Here is a 17,400-nt window from a genome sequence, read left to right as displayed (position 1 = left end):
ACTTTGCAAAAAATTAACAGGCATTATGGAAAGCTGATGAGAAATGCTTTGGTATCTCTTAAAACAGTGTCAGTTGACAACTCAATTATTAAAAAAGTGCAGTTCTGTAATGGATTACAAGTTAAATACAATCAATGCTGTGCTTGATTTACCATACTTCAAAATTATTCAATACCTGACATGAAAAACGAAAGTATGCTGTGCATATTTAAGTTACAAACCATACATTGGTTCTACACACTGATGATACTGTATAGGTATGCATTCATGATGTTACCACAAAAGTGTAACTAAGTTGCAAACCACAGGCCTGAGATTATAACTTGGACTACTGGTACACAGATGGCGCTGTTAAAAATTATTAAAAAAATATATAGAGTGGCCTGTTGAAGCTCAGGCAGAAGTAAAGAGATAATCAAAGCACACAAACACAGTGTGGACTGTTGTTATCGCATCATACACTAAATTGAAGCCGATTACATTTTCACTTAAAATTGTTTATTTTCACTTGACATTCCACCATTGATTCAGAAAATATTTTCCAGCTCTGTTTACATACAAATGTCACAAATAGATTTCAAAAAGTAATATACATTTATGCATTCATATTGTAGTCAATTTGTCAACCTTGTATACTGTATAAAAATGAAAATATGTTTCATCAATTGTTTCACAGAACTCCGAAGCATTGTTATACACAAATATCACTGTGGTAAAATATTTACATGATTCCATTGTTTTTCTTTTCTACAAGGTGTGGTTTACTTACAATGCTTCATCAGGCCAAACTTAAAAACAACCACACACATATTGACCTTATTATAGGTTGATCCATCTCAACTTTTTTATACTTGACAACTGGAAGTTGAACTAGAATGAAACATCGAGTGAAGAACAGAACAAATTGTACATGTCATTTTTTAACATGAAAAAAAAATTACTCAAGCAAAACATCAGCATTTTGATGGTATAAAACTAGGCGACCTAAGGTCTATGCTTAGCTTATGGAAACTCGGAATCTAACCGACTGCTGAAATTCTCGGAATTCAGGCGGTCCGTCTGAGGGTTTAAGATCTCAGCACTTGAACCTTGTAGAAGGCTGCGGTTTTTTTTATGTAATAAGTGGCGATACATATGGTGGATAACTAAGACAAAATTTTGTTGAACAATGTTTGCACTTTTCAAGTTTGTTATTTAAGATAGTTCAAAAAACTTGTAACTGCAGATATTTGTAATATTAGTAAATCTAGCAGTAGGTTTAAAAAGTAGATGGCTAAAAATTGGGCTTATGCATGCGCAACACCCTATATATCTTAACGTCAATTATTTGCATTCGTTTTCCTGATTACATTGATGTATCACAACCTAAAATCTCCATGAATCCATGGCCTACTATTTAAAAACAGTACACAAATAGGTTTTAATTTTTGGTTCTTGGCTAACATTAAAAAAAATATAGGTTATGATATATCAATGTAATTAAGACAAAGAATGCAAAAAATGACGAAATGACAAGATATGCAGGGTGTTCAAAAATTTTACTACAGCACTGGATTCTGTGTAAAAATATCTAGAATGCCAGCAAATATAAAATCAGCATACATTATAGGTACCAGTTATAAGATTTTCATTGAAAAATGGTATCTTTATCCTGAGCCAAACGTCTTAAATATTTAAAAGTTTGGCCATTATTTGGAAACACCTTGTATATGCTAAGTTGCAGTAAAAAAATGAATTTATACATTCAGCAAACACAGCACAAATGATGCTTTTAAGAAGTAACTATGCAGATATCAGTTGCACTATCATAATGGAAGCAAGTTAATACATTTCTAGTTCACATTTCTTTTTATTCAATTTTCAGATTACATTTTGAGACCAAAACCATCATTACGTGATTCAAAAAAGGAATAATACTAGAATTGTGCCTACATTGTCATTTAAGTAACAAACCACAAATCAGAATCTACAATTTGGATTAATGGTTCATAGATGGCGTTGTACGTTGTAATTTAAAAATATACAGGACGTGATAAATTAACTGCGTACGAAATCGTACGTTTACAACTATCCTAGTAAGATTAAGATTGTACATGAATTTGTATAAAATTTCAAAAATATTCCCGCGAAATTACATTTGATTCATTTGGTCACGTTGCAAACCACATAAATGAACTTACTAATTGGGCTAGTGGTGCATAGATGGCGTTATAAAAAAATGTAAAAAAATATATATGTCACCGGCAAACTGAGAAATCCGACATTTTGCAAAATGCCTAGGCATTTCGCGAAATGACGAATGCAACAGGCAAAGTGAGAAACGGAGCTGCAGTTCGCACTTTGCCTGCCTCTCTTTATAGTCCAGTCAAATTCAAATTAGCGCAATTTTGGACAAATAAAAACATTAATTGGTAAAGAGCTGAATTTTGGTATACACATTTATTGGGACTTTCTATTGAACATATTAAAAGTCCCTGTCAAAATCTGTTGCGCTCGAGACGCCATCTTGGAAAAACGGTACACTTTTCCAGTTTTTTGCCCATGTCTCGGCAATTATTACTGACACGAAGAAATAGTTTACATGAAAAATATAGTTTACTAAATTCCCTATAAAAAAGAGTATTTACATTTTTTTTGTATCTCCAGTACTTTAGCTGTAATTTCACGTTGAATACGTCAGAACGCGTTTAGGCCCCGTATCGTAATATTATAGGAGGCCGTCTTTTTTATGACTACATCGATAGCTGTAATAGAGCCAAAAAATGAACAGAATCGTCGTGCGATAAAGCATTCTACCAATGACATAATGTTTGATGATACATCATGTTTTTTTCAAAAAGGTAAGCGAAAATGTGTAAAAGTGTTGGAGCAACGAAATGATTTCTGAAGCTGAAGAACGCCCTTATCTGCATAAGTATAACGTGCCTGCTAGTGAGAGATATTAAAACCGACATCGTTATCAGACCTTCAGAATGACCTTGACCCTGTTCGGACACTCAGTGCTCACATTGAAGATGAAAGTTCTATTGAGAGAGAGTTTTATGAGAAACCTTACTAAACGTGTCTCATACCAAGCTTGAGTGCGACGACTTCGCATATATAAGAAATACTGGTAGAATTTTCAATGAATTTTTAATGATTTGTAAAAAGTTGTAAAAAAATATCTGCGCGACTGTTTCGAGAGCTCAGGATACTTGATTCCCTATTCGATGTCGGATTATAGCTAAAGTATTGGGCATACAGAAAAATGTTAATATGCTTTTTTATGGGCAATTTAATAAACTATATTTTTTATCTGAACTATTTTTCCGTATCAATAATTGTTGCCGATATATAGGCAAGAAACTGAAAAAGTGCTCCTTTTTTCCAGGATGGCGCCTCGAGCGCAACAGATTTTGACGAGGACTTTTAGTATGTCCAATGGGGAACACTAATGAACATGTGTACCAAAATTTCAGATCTTTACCGATTAATGTTTTTATTTTTTCTTATTTGACTGGACTATTAATAAAAGTCTTAAAAAGAACCGTGTTTGTGAAAGTCACAACAATTCGGACAGCGCCTTTGACATCAAAATCATCTATTTTTGTCTCCACTTGTTTTGAAATAGAAATTTCCGATCACTGGTGAAGGGCGAAATCTTTTCTTTAATCTGTTTAAAGTTCCAAGGTGTAACGGATGGTCGCTTTAGAATTAAAAAAGTAATTTTTTTATATTTTGGTAAGCATTTAGCAAAATTTCCACATGCACTGCTTCATAGTGGGCTTGAACAAAGATGTGTCTGGCGTTTACGAGTCATATCAAGAAACGTATTACGGCAAGCGACTGCAGTTGCCACGATCTCTTTGGAAATAACGGTTTCGTTCCGTTTTGTGAAAAGGCGAGCACGTGGCATAAAATCGGAATTCCTATTCGTTTAAATGGACTACGCGATTGTTTTGTTCAAAAGTAGAGAGAGAAAAATATATATCATAATTTTGATTTTTCCTAATGGAATCCAAGCAAAGAATTTGGATTATTTTATTTCACTGAGTGAGGTTTGCATTTAATTTTAGCAATACCATTCCATTTTTAGTATTATGGCTAAATTATTGCATCGTATCCATGCTAGCCAAATGCCAAAACTAAGGCAAACCATCCATTAAAATCACCCAAACTATCTAAATGAGCGCGTTATTGCAATTTTTATAATAAAAATTACAAATTGGAAATGTATCGTATTCATAATGGAAATGTCAAAACGTAAGAGCTGTTGATATGATTCATAGATATACAGTGATATTTATTTAAAAAAATAGGCATAGGGATGTATGCGTATTGCTTTTTCCCTATGTCTACTTTTAAATGACAAAATCTCTTCTGCAGAGCGACTAATTTCATGAAACCAAGGTAACTTCTTAAACTTTGGCTTTCGTATTTTTATTTTCGTGTGTGATGTATTCAACTGAACAAAAAGTTGATTTTGTCAATAGTACCTATAGTATAGTACCGATAAGAGTTTAAGGAGCGTAAGAAGTTTATTTTCTGTGAAGCTAAAGCAACAATATTCAAATTAATTAATATAACATCCAGATCTTTATTAAGTTTTAAAAAGGTATTTTAGCCGCATAAAATTAGGCGCCCGTCACCAGATATGTTGTCATTTAAAAGTAGGTACATAGTGAAAAATAATACACGTAAATCCTATGTCTATACTTTTTAATGAATATCACTGTATGGTCAATGTATTGGTATTGTGAAGTGTGAAGACATGTTTGCTATATTGTATAACTGATGTGTGTTTGTTTTCAACATCTTCTGGTTTATGATATTAGCCTCTATTCAACAAAACCTTTCGGGTTAAGAAAAACACGAAAGAAAAGTGTGACACCGGGCAACGAATACAAACAGCATTAATTAATCAAATACTATCCATTTCTTAGGAGACCGTTACTTTTTGTTAAAATCGAATAAAAAAACTCTTCATTTGGTATCTCCCACGAAATTAGATAATTACTACCCTTGACTTAATTATGGGGTACCTACTCAAACATTTTTATTTATTCATCCAAGAGATGTAACATCAAATCTATTTAATTATAGTCATTTTAACAGCAGCAGGTGAGAGAAGTGGTCGTTTGTTGTTTTCCAGAAATGGTATGTATCAATTTTAATACTATCGGCACCTTTGATCTTTGTTTGTAGCTTTTGTTCCAATTACGCGATTTTTCTTGCAATCTTGTTTCTATACCACATGGAAACGGCAATAATCTAAGTGTCGCTTTCGGGTGCTAACTAATCTCTTTGTTTTATATCGGTGTCACGTACAAGTTTTAAAGTTTTAAATGGTACTTACATCATTCCCTGAACTTGGGGATGCATTTTTACGATTCACTTAGTTGTTTTATTCCCAAAGTTTTGGTTACCTACAGATTGGCCATCTTTCAAAAACGCAAATAAACAGCTGAACAATAAAATACAAATAAGACCCTATTTATACTAATTACAACAGAAAGTGAAAGTTTCCGAGCTCTGATTTGCCTTCATCATTATTCATTAGGAAGCGTTTGTTTTTACCATTCTCTAAACTTTCATAACAATCTAATTAATGTTTACTATTTACTTGCTTAACTAGGCAAATATCGTCAACTATATACCTATAACTATTTTCAAGTATACAGGGTGACAATTTGAAAACTTACCACCCCCCATATCTTAGTAAATAAACGAGATATTTAAAAAAATCAAAATCCGTTTCGGTAATTCGGTGGGGGAATCACAATGACATAGTTGGCGACGCACCCCCTCCAACCCCCTGCGCCCCAGCCACCCCAACTTTTAAATCTTAAATAGTGACCCCCCATGTGTGATACGTCGTTGGAAAGCTCTGAAAAATGCTTTCCAACCATACCAAATAGCATTACATTTAGGTTAGTAATTATCGTGCAAATCAAAAAATAAACTAATATGATACATTTGAAATCTGTCGTATTTAAAACGCAACCGGCGAACATAAACGAACTAAGACAGAGAATAATTCAAGAATGTCGAAATATTGCAAAACCAACATTTGAAAAGGTTCGACAAGACAAGAGACAAAAATGAGTTGCTGTCGAGTCGCCCTTTGAAATTTTTGTTTACATGGAAAATCGTATTTAACTTGAACTTAGTCTTTTCAAACTACCCTTATTTTTCCAAAAAAAAACTTAACGCAACAAACGCCCAACCAACGCAATCTTCACCCCGAAAATTTAACGCTCCCTTTTTTTAAATCTAATTTAATTTTAATCTAACTAATATTAATTTTCTCTCCGAATGGTTCTCTCTGCTAATTACCGAGTTAATATTCTACGCCCAAAAATGGAATATTTTTAACATGAGGGTACCTAATTTTTATTGGTTAGTGACTTTTCCTCAACCAATCCCGAGCTAGAATTAAAGTTGTCATTTTAAGAAAACTGATGCAATATTTCCACAGCCTGATTTTTTCGTTATGCTTATCTCACTGGTTAAACCCTCATTAAAAGGGCTGTAATAGAATCCCGCCCGTCTGGAAATTGAAAATGAAAGTGTGGCAACTACGCACAATACATTGACTCCAATCGTACAGATTATAACTTGAAGACTAACACGAGCTATATTTGTCTGGGAGATTGTTCTAGAACCTTGACATTTTTACACCGATAACCACTTTTATTTCCCCGTACTTCTGCGGGAAAAAATTATAATCCAAATCAAACGCTCTCGTTACAATCGGTATGGAAGATAAAGACAAAAAATCACAGATTTTGAAATCCATGCAACCATTGGAGACATCGGAAATGATATCCGTATAACTCCATATGTAAAACACAAATAATTCTTATTCAAGCGGATCACGTCACCTTTCCGGATAATAAGCGTCGTAACATGCTCGTAATACTATCAAAGGAGATGTGCGAGAATTTTAAATTGGATTTAACAAAACAAATGGACTAAGTAAGGACCGTATCGACAGTATCCGCGACTTTTCCACCTACCAATCACGGTCGAGTACGGTACAATCGTCACTTGATCCGACACCGTTGTCTTTTCTGCTTGAACAAAACTCGTAACTCTATACCCATATACCTACGGAACCATAAACAATTCCAATGTTAAAACCGTGTTCTTTTACGAACTAAGCATCGAGAATAACCTTCTATATTTTGTTTTAGGCAGCCAAGACACTAAACTCGGATGCCTTCAAAACCCAGCAAGCCATGATGACAGCGACAGGAGCGTGGCCCGATCATAGCAGCATAACTTACAACATAAAAGCTTTATTCTTCCACGCATTCACGATCGGTTTGTTTGTCACAATGTCCATGCAAGTAATTTTTAACTTGAACGATTTTACTAACCTCTCAGAAATTCTTTATATCATGGTAACCGTAACAGGATACGTGGTTAAGCAATGTGCGCTTACTTATAAAAGAAACGTGTTTGTAAATTTAATCCAATTTCTCAAAGATCCCTTGTTTCTCTCTTATCCGGATGAACTAGATCACTATATGTTCGAGACAGTGAAGAAATCAACACTAATCGCAAACGTGTATCGGTTTTCCATTGCTTTTTGCATTGTGCTATTTACGGTCTATCCGATACTTGAAAACAAACCTCTACCCTTTCCATTCCCCTATGACTTGGGAAACTATAGGTACTTCATGTACGCTTTTCAAATAATAAGCGTTGGAGTCTGCGCGTGGAATAATTGCACCATTGACACACTAACAACAAGTTTAATGGGTATTGCCGCTGCTCAACTCGATATTTTATACGAAAAGCTTATTGTAATTCGCAAAGAATCACAAGAAAATGATGACGTACCGTATTGTGAAAAAAGTGAAGAAGATATACTGCATAAGTTACGCCAATGTGTTGAACATCATAATGCAATAATACAGTTAGTGAACATTCAATAATGCTAATTCATGTGGATAAAGTCTATCTTCTTACAGCCTGGTTGAATCTATCGAAGATATTTTTACTGTGGGACTCTTGGCTCAATTTACATGCAGCATTATTGTTATCTGTAATACTGTATTTTACATTATTTTGGTAAGAAATCTTACTTCTAGTTTTGAGTTTATGCAAGTATCTTTGAAAACTACCTGTTTCGACCCCCGTTTTACAAAGCCGGGTTAACAATCATTTGAAATATGAATCCAAATCAATCTATTAAGTTTTTTTGTCTGGAAGGAACGCGTATTGTCAGTGGATCAGATTGAGATAGCTAGAAAGCTTACATGCCTTTCACTGGCCATAAAAAACTCAAAAACGAGCTCAATTTTTTATCTGGCTCTTTGTTTATTTTTAAAAAAATTACTCTTGTGCGGAACAAACAATTGAAATTATTAATTTATAAATTAATTAAATTTATAAATAATTATTAATTAGGATTCACCCTAGCTTTACAACAACCACATTTATCATTTTTTGATATAAAAAATATAGCCATTGTATGTTTTCAAAGTCCCGCATTGTATATTACAGTTTTGCCCCGAAAGGTAAAAACTATTATTTCAGGTCTTGGCCGCTATATGAGATTACCCTTCCAATTTGCCCTCTAACTGTCGCGAATTCCTACCCTACAGTACCATTCGGTTGTCTCCGCCCCTGATCACCATGCGCTCCGTGTTGGCGCGCGTCTGCCGTTCCTTCTCCCGGGGAAGTCGTCAAGAGCTTACGGGGATCAAACCTAGGCAAGATATGAAATAATCGTTTTTACCCTTCGGAGGAAAGTTGTTAATATTTCATGTCTGTGCCGTCGACTTGACCCCTACACCGTACACGAGAAGTGTTTGGAATCTTACGACTCGGGGATGCGTACTTCGACACTTGTAAGAGGTAATAGCTTAAAGGGTAGTGAAACCCTTCTATTCTATTTATTTCATTTCCATAAGACTAATTGCTTTAAGGGCACATAACAAAACGGGCTCACCCTCAGAGGGGACTTCACTATAGTGATGTTTGAAAAAGTGTTCCTTTCCGCTCCAGTTCCCGTTGGCCAGGAACGGGTTCAAAGGAATGTCGCTGTCATAGGGTGAGGACGCTACCGCTGAACTTATGCTTTGCGGAGGGCTGCTACCAACACCGTCCGCCCTGCTATGACGGACCTCGGCGCAGCCTGCCGCCTTGTGGTGATGAATAGGTGGTTCAATTCTTTTGTGACTGCTCCCCTAGTGGTTGTCCCTTATAACATTTGGTTAAGCCAGTAAATTGGACATAAGGCATGTTCTGAGCAATAAGAAGGTTTCCGATTGTCTATGCGAACCGTTATCCTTCTAGCATCTAACCGCGGCCATAACGAAACTGGTTTCCGCAACAGCATTAAATCGTGAATCCTGTGTCCTGATACCAAGAGAGCTGCCAGTGCCGACCGGCGAGAAACTTGGAAAATGCTACTTACATCGCCAGCTCTCATCATCCAAGCAACCAATCTATCCACGTCCCACTCTGCGTATGCCCAAGAGACTCAGGATTTCCAAGATCCTGCATACGTTCTGAGCGCTCTCCAATAAGATTAATTGGTCTTGTTCCCAGTCTACTGTGCAACTGAGACCACCCCGTACCTTGCATGCCTTCACACGATGGTTTTGTCAGTTCCAGGTCTTGCAATTGATCACCTTCGCCCAGTTTCTTCCGCTCTGGTAATTCGATCGTGTCAACTGGTCGAAGTAGTATTCTATTCGTCTGCTCCGGGCTGCGGAAATTTTGCCTCCGCCGCGTTGTTCCGAAGACAATTTGTGTCCTGGTTTGCCAGTATAAAGTCGTACTGGTAGGTATACAAGTACTCGCGTCCCGTGGGATAGTTTCACAAAAGCAAGCGGATCGCTTGATAGGCTAAAGGGCAGGTACGTCATCTGTAGCACTCTTACTCTTGTTCACTAACATGAAAACCGGTGGTGTTGTGGTGTTATGTGGATGTAGAGGTAAGCTTGTATCAGGATTTGCCTTCATGTCCCCTCCAGTACTTTCAAATCATTTATCAATCGAAACTTCTTCTGCTGCAGGTACATGTTCAAACCTTTTAGGTTGTAAATAGGCCTGATGCTTCTGTCTAACATTTTCGAGACAAATCTCCTGGCAGCGGTAGATTCTTTCAAAATTCCTTGATCGTCCATCTCACTCTCCATTTCCGACGTCGGGAGCCGGCTGGTTGTGATGGTCGACAACGGAACTAAGGGTGGTTTCATGACAAAAGGTATCGAATATCGATATCCCTTTACGATGTTTAGTATAGCTCTGGGGGCCCCGAAATTTTCCCATGTAAAGCCTTTTAGGCAATCCCCTCGGAAACACGGATAGTCATTGGTTCTTGACTTTTTCATTGGGGGCAGTCCTCCTTCCAGACCCCGCCCCTTTTCTCTCCCATGTTTTAGTTTAAGGGAGCCTTTTGCCGGTGACTTCCAAGTACTTCTAGCCGGCATCTAAAGGCCGAGTATGCGCTCAAAAGCTATTTATGAAGCTTCGACCTCAGCTCAGGAAATATTTTTCTGCTGTCCCTCAGAGTTGGACTGGGTCACTGGGTCAACTGGGTCCCCTGGGTCACTAAACTAAACTGGGTCACTGGGTCGCTGGGTCACGTCATACTCTTTTCAGTTAGACCCAGTGACCCAGTTTGACCCAGTGACCCAACTTGACCCAGTTTGACCCAGTGACCCAGTTTGACCCAGCGACCCAATTTCACCCGGAGACCCAATTCGACCCAGTAACCTAGTTTGATCGAATAACGCAGTTAAGTCAGTGCCCTCGGTTCAAGTGTACAGATTATGAAATAAATGAAATGCTGGTTTGTTGAAAATAATACTCGATAGCTTGACAACTGCCGGTTCTGTGATGTTTGCTTTAATACTGCCGTAAAAAACTTTCCATGTCCCGAATTGTATTAGAATAATGTTATTTCTAAACAGTTCCCTCCTTCATTTCCCTGATTCAGGGCTTACCAGTTTGCTTACAGGTATTCATTCACATTTAATTTTTTTCTACTAGTTAGCTTAATCCAAATAAATCTTTTCTCTAAATACTTTCATTGTCTACTTGACTACAAACTATAAACAAATGCATTTGATTTTTTTAGGTATTAGTTCTCTTGAATGAAATTGGGCTACGTGCTTGTTGGCGAATATTATTGAGGAAGTTTTTTTTTAAATTGAAAGTTACTTGAAATTGTTTTGGATGATACCTAACAATAATTTAATTACTGGGCCACCGGGTCAAGACGGGTCACTGAGTAAAGCTGGGTCAAGATGGGTCACTGGGTCAAGCTGGGTCACCGGGTCAAGCTGGGCTACAGGGTCAAACTGGGTCACCGGGTCACGCTGGGTCACCGGGTCAAGCTCGGTCACCGGGTCAAACTGGGTCAAGCTGGGTCACCGGGTCAAACTGGGCCACCGGGTCAACTGGGTCACCGGGTCAAGCTGGACCACCGGGTCAACTGGGTCACCGGGTCACTGGGTCAGTAAACTAACCGGGTCACTGGGTCACTCTATGCTTGACCCAGTCCAACTTTGCTGTCCCTGTTACCGCTTTAGCGACGGCGTCTCTTTGTAGGAGAAAGTCACGCAGGATCGATCCGAATTTCGTGTCCACCCAAATCATCTGATCTTGTAAAGGTCCAGGAGGACAAATTGCTGGTTTCTGAGTAACGCACAAAACACTGCCTGGAGCTTCGTCTGAACAACCCCATCTCTTATTTTTAAGGATGACGGCCGTCCCAGTCTTAAACATTGCCCTCCATGTTCGACAATGTGGGCTTTCGGAGCCGCAATCAATGGTTTTTTCTCCTTCGTGTGGGACAAAGAACTTAACTATAGCTTGACTTGGTGGAACCCAAGAAACCTCCAACGCTCCTGTCTTCTGATACCCTGATCTAATCGGCAGATGTCAGAAGTCGCGACAGATGAATGGTAAATTGATTGCAAGGGTCATGTAGGGGCCAAGAGTACAGCACAGATATGAAATACTTAGTTTTCATGTTAACACATCTTCATATTGCAGATGTGGACAATAAATTCCCAATTTGTCATGTTATTAGATTACTTGATAATATTGATGCTGCAGCTATTTATGTATTGTTGGTATGGAAATGAAATAATCTTGAAGGTCAGTTTAATGGAATGCTCTATGCTATATATACATTTTGAAATGTTTTAAGAGCGTTAAAATAGGCGAAGCATGCTACAAATTCAATTGGTGTGACAGTGGAACTCCTGTAAGACAAACTCTATTCATAATAATGGAAAGATCCAAAAGACCCTTAACTATTACCACAGTTAAGCTTTCAACATTGTCTTTAAGTGCATATAAGTCCGTGAGTATGTGCGCAATTCTGTAGGAAAACTCACCTATTCTTTTGTAGATACTACAATGGTCCTACTCTTGTTTGGCCTTATTGCTGAAAATGGAGCAACAACGAAAGAATTGAACCGAATAAGCACTGTTGCACTGAACTTAGCCAATCTCCTTAGAGTACCTCACTTATAAGCCTGCTTTTGGAAAATTCGAACAGTACCTAACGAAAGATATCGACTTTCGCGAAGGGCGAATCAAACATTAAAGCACCACGATTATTGCATACCTTCCTCACTATGACGTATTATCTCCGCATCATTTCTTATTCAATCTATAACACATGCTCCAGTTAAGTATGGCACACTAATCTAGAATGTAAGCGTAAGTATGTTGTATTTGTAACAATCCAAAGATAATGTTGCATACTATATTAAAGAGTAAGGGTGATCTTTGCTATTATTTAACCAAGCGGTATGAAGGACCCGATAATCTGCAAATCAATGTGGTACATTATGCAAAGCAGTTGTTCAAGTATTCCTTTTATCATAATGTACTTGGATAAATACGTACAGTATAATCACTTCGTTTATGTTTTCGAGCAAGATAAGCCACGCGTCACGTTGGAATTAATATAGATCGTTTACGTAGGTCGCACTGACGCACCATTTGGGATTAAAAATGATGACCGCGTAATTTTTCTTTGAGTTTAAAAAATAAAAACATTTTCCACGGGGATAAGTCGGGATTATAACGGGAGGATTTATACATGTTCCGCTTTATAGCGAACAGGAACAAAATTACGTCAGGAAATAAAAACCATAACAGCGTGTGCCTTTTCAATAAAAGGTGTCTGTATTTTATCTTTCGAGATAAGCGAGGAGAGGAATCATGTGTGCGGAATTTTGCGAAGACAGAAGGGGTTAGCCTTTAAAAGAGTAATGACGTACTGCATGCGTGCGAAAAAGTTATTACACCCATATTGGCGAAAAATTTAGTGGATAAAATTCGAAAGCCCGCAGGTTCAATTTTACATTAAAAGTTGGAAGTTAGCTTAATTTGTAGCAAGGCCATTCTTTTACGAGTGATAAAAATTTATGCAACGGAACATTTTCGAATTGGAGACACGCGCTCTTCACGTAGAAACGGAATTGAAACTGCATTTTCAACAACTGCATTTTCAACAACTCGAAGAGATGGTCAATTGTAACCTGAAAGTCAGTTACTGAAAATTGTTTTTAATTTTTTGCATTGTATAAATTAGTTGGAGGTTATTTTTTAGGAATGTGCATATTTAATATTGTATTTTATTGATTAATAAGAATCAGATCCAAGCAAAGGATTTTGGTTATTTTTTTTCAGTGATTGGAATTTTATTTGCATTTAATTTCAGTATTAAGGTATTACAATTCCTGTGGTTGGATTGCAACTTTGTTTAGCATAGAGAGTGAGTTGTATATTTTGAACCGGAGAATGTACCAGTAATTTGTTAAGTGGTAAGCATAAAATCTGTAGATAAGAATCAAATGTATAAAGACACGTAATCACGCAATAGTTGTATTTTTTATATATTTCTGCTTATGAATCAAAGCAATATTTTGTATACAGGAACGTGTAAAGAAAAGTGGAACCCAATCGCTTTTTTGTTTATTAATATATTCTGTCAAGTAATATGCGTATTTATTAGAGTTCCATCGAACCAGAATATTAGACTTTCAATTTCATAATAGCAGTAGATGAGAGGTCAAACTTCCACAAGGTAAGGGATATACAGTGTGTCCCAAATCGGGTGGGATTGCATGGGTAACTTTGTTATTGTTAAAGATAGAGAATTGGTTAAATGGGCAATGTTTTGCAGTTTTGGATGCTTATTTAAAATTTCCTTATGGAAATTCAAAATGTCGCATAGGTTAGACGTAATTTCAAAAAAACTAAAATTGGTCATTTCCTTGAATGTCTTATATCATCGAAAGTATAAGAGATATGAAAAAAAGTTTTATATAAAAGTGTCTGTCTTTGATATGCTTAATTTAGAATTGATGTCAAAAAAAAATTCAAGATGGCCACTTTTGAGGAACATTTACCAACTTCCTAAAGTTAAATGGGCGCCATATTGGATTTTTAGATTACTTGATAGATTTTTAAATTCTCTTTTCAACGAGCTATTATAACATAAGATTGAAAATAAGATATCAGTTATATTAACGGTTTTTGTATTTTAATCACGTAGTCTGTGACGAATAAAAAAAACAAAACAAAATCTGTTCGGGGCAACAAAACAATGTCTAACTGTCAAGATTATATTAGTCCTGCTTATGAAAAGATTAAAATGTTCATTTTTTTTACTATTCACCCTGATTTTGATTTAAAAAAGTGACGTAATGCATCCGCTACATCAAATATAATCTAGTAGATTTTTGACTTTTTATTTCTGTGCATAAGCACTAACCCGATTTACGTTTTCGGAAATCTACCACAACCTGAATGGGCTCGAGGTAGTACGAGCTTCATTATTTTGGTAAATTTCCATTCCACGAGAGGAGCATTGTACCAAGGGGTCCACAAAGTTCAACTGTATTACCCCGAAAGCGCGATCCTGTCTCCAATTTTCCAAGCATTTTAGTTAAGCTGAAAAATTAAGAATTGATACGTGATTACGAGAGAGAGTGTGTAATTTTTGTATGAACCAGATCAAAGATAATGTAAAGGAGTTTGGAAGTGGAACCGCTATAGTTTTTCAATATATTCAATCGATTCAATTTACGTGCATATTTATTCGAGTGCAATCAAGCCAGTATAGTCACGCATGTCACGATGTATAGAATTAGCTTAATAAACATTACAATTTAGAATCTCCTAAGCTTAAGATTTCTAATTCATTCCAAAATCTCACCCTGTTTTCATCTGGATTAACACCTACAGTTAAATTTTCTCCAATATCTAGATAATGAAGATTACATTTATCAATGGGTTTCCAATGGACGTCGATTAGCGATGTACATTCTGTTGGATTTGGATTTCCTGTTCTGGCAAAGTTTGTCCACAATTTAGTAAAGCGTTCGATACCGTTCATTTCAAGACTGTTAGGTAGAGGAGGAGGTATTCTTGAACGTTTAAATAAATAACCTAATTCATCTCCATGGCTAACACCTGTGGAATGGCATCGCGTTAGTATTTACCCAACTTTTCGTTAAGGGCTACCTGGTAATTTTATATTAATTGACCTCTTAAATAAGTTAATGCTGGTATCGATGGACATTCTATAAAAATATGTAGGGTTTGTTGAGGACTTCGCATGATATCTTAAGTTTTTTTGTATGGGCCATATGAACATATTGTCTGTTTTTAACTAAAAAAGGGGAATATAATTTCTGGTAGGTACGTAGGTACTCCAAACATTACCAAGTAATATTGACTTTTAATTTCGTCGGCCCATTCTTTGTTCCCTAAATAGAAAAATTTTATTTTCTCCGCCATACGTTTCGATAACGACGTGCCTTTAATAACATTTAGAGTTCTTGGTATTTCCATTTCGAAATCAGTTATTATATCAAGTCCTTTATTGGGAACGTTCGCGTTTCTGTTCATAAAGTGTATAAGTAAGCATTCTCTGGAGGTATACCCTATCATAAGGGATACATCATTATAGGTACCGGATCGTAATATAGTCAAAGGTTCTTCTAGTATAAATGAAGATTTAGATGTGTAACTTTCTACTACCGGCCCAAAGGGTCGTTGTGAGTATGCCGTGCAAATCTGCAAATAACATTCAAGAAAATAGCTTAACGCTGAAATTGTTCAATTATGATAACAGTCTTATACTTACATCTGGAATTTTGGATTGTAATTCCATTATTTCCTCAATCGGCATCTTCTGTAGAAGTTTAAGAAAAGTTTCCTCACTGGCCTTTATGTTAAAAGCGATTTCTAAATATTCCACAGATCTTTTTCCGTCTGACCAACTTCCAAGAGCGGTTCCACTTTGCATAATGGCTTTATGAAATAAGCCTGTGATATGATGGGTAGGTATGTACATTTGTATTACCAGTACTTATAAACAAGCTATACCTTTTGCGAGAGACGACAGTACTAAAAGATGTACGCTTATACCTCCGGAACTGTTTCCAAAAATTGTAACGTTATTGGGATCTCCACCGAAGCACCTAATGTTCTCTTGAATCCACCTTAATGCCATAACTTGGTCTTTGAAACCAGCATTTCCCGGTACGTCTAGTGCAGGATTGTCGAAATTGAGGAACCCTAAATTTAAACTGCAACGTTGTGCGACGATTAAAATTTCATTTACCTACCTAGTATTCCAAGTCTGTAATTTATAGTTACAAGTACAACATTTTCCTTTAGTAAATAGTCTGGTCCATACCAGTCGGAGTTTCCAGAACCCGATAAAAACCCACCACCGTGAATCCAACACATCACGGGAAGGAGACTATTACTCCGGTTTCCTAACTAAAGTTATAGTGTTCGGATGATATACAACAAAGACAAATAAACTATAGGTACATTTGGAGTGTAAACATTAACAAACAGGCAATCCTCTGATCCATCTACATTATCGTGCCCCTGTAGTTTAAAGGGTCTGGAGGAAGTGGAGCCTATAATAATGGTACAATATGCAATTATGATGCAGTCATTTTCAAACCTCCACAACCTCCACTCGAATTCTAGAATTAGAATTAAGTCGAGGTTGTCGGTATGATAAAATGTGAGAAATCTGTTACTTATACCTTAAATCTCAGATTACCAAGAGGTGGTTTTGCGTAAGGGATGCCACGAAAACTATAATACGCATTCCCTTTGTAATCCGTTTCAATTTTTCCTTTAAGCGTGCCGCACTTTGTGGTAATATATACGTCGTCCATATTATCTGTTGATAAAGTAGCACTGACTTCTCACTTTATAAGTGTATGTGCACTGAACGTATATCACAGTAGTTTTCAGGTCACTGTTATCTATTTATATTTATCGTTTTTTTAATTGCAATAATGTGGTGCAGGCAGTGCTATCTTAATGTTTCTTTCGTCGATCAGAAAAGCAATCTCTTTCCAAATGCCATGAATCTCTAATGATGCTAGGTAACTTATCATCAAA

General features: G+C 36.6%; 1 protein-coding gene and 1 pseudogene across 2 annotated transcripts; one reads left to right on the top strand and one right to left on the bottom strand.

The window, feature by feature from the left end:
- The first annotated feature begins 7,277 nt into the window (after positions 1-7,277).
- LOC116182300 (odorant receptor 94b-like) lies at positions 7,278-13,918 on the top strand. Of its 2 annotated transcripts, none has more exons than XM_031502826.1 (5): positions 7,278-7,903; positions 7,959-8,058; positions 12,001-12,105; positions 12,158-12,309; positions 12,362-13,918. In XM_031502826.1, the coding sequence occupies exons 1-5, from the start codon at positions 7,320-7,322 to the stop codon at positions 12,399-12,401; spliced, it is 981 nt and encodes a 326-aa protein (XP_031358686.1). In that variant the 5' UTR covers positions 7,278-7,319; the 3' UTR covers positions 12,402-13,918. The 2 variants fall into 2 exon arrangements, with proteins under 2 accessions (XP_031358686.1, XP_031358685.1); XM_031502825.1 differs by having other exon boundaries at positions 12,158-12,313.
- Positions 13,919-15,045: 1,127 nt separating this feature from the next.
- On the bottom strand, positions 15,046-17,227 carry LOC116182299 (annotated as a pseudogene).
- Between the last annotated feature and the right edge of the window lie 173 nt (positions 17,228-17,400).

This window comes from Photinus pyralis, unplaced genomic scaffold (assembly GCF_008802855.1).
Source record: "Photinus pyralis isolate 1611_PpyrPB1 unplaced genomic scaffold, Ppyr1.3 Ppyr1.4_unclustered_Scaffold450, whole genome shotgun sequence".
NCBI classification, from domain to species: domain Eukaryota; kingdom Metazoa; phylum Arthropoda; class Insecta; order Coleoptera; family Lampyridae; genus Photinus; species Photinus pyralis.
The sequence above is the reverse complement of the archived record's forward strand: the minus strand, read 5'-3'. Positions and strand labels throughout refer to the sequence as shown.

Excerpts from the sequence above, each read along its gene's own strand:
- LOC116182300 (XM_031502825.1), top strand. The coding sequence starts at position 7,320 with ATGTCCATGCAAGTAATTTTTAACTTGAACGATTTTACTAACCTCTCA. Across the intron at positions 7,904-7,958 it reads CATCATAATGCAATAATACA|CCTGGTTGAATCTATCGAAG; the intron begins GTTAGTGAACAT and ends ATCTTCTTACAG. Across the intron at positions 8,059-12,000 it reads CTGTATTTTACATTATTTTG|ATGTGGACAATAAATTCCCA; the intron begins GTAAGAAATCTT and ends TTCATATTGCAG.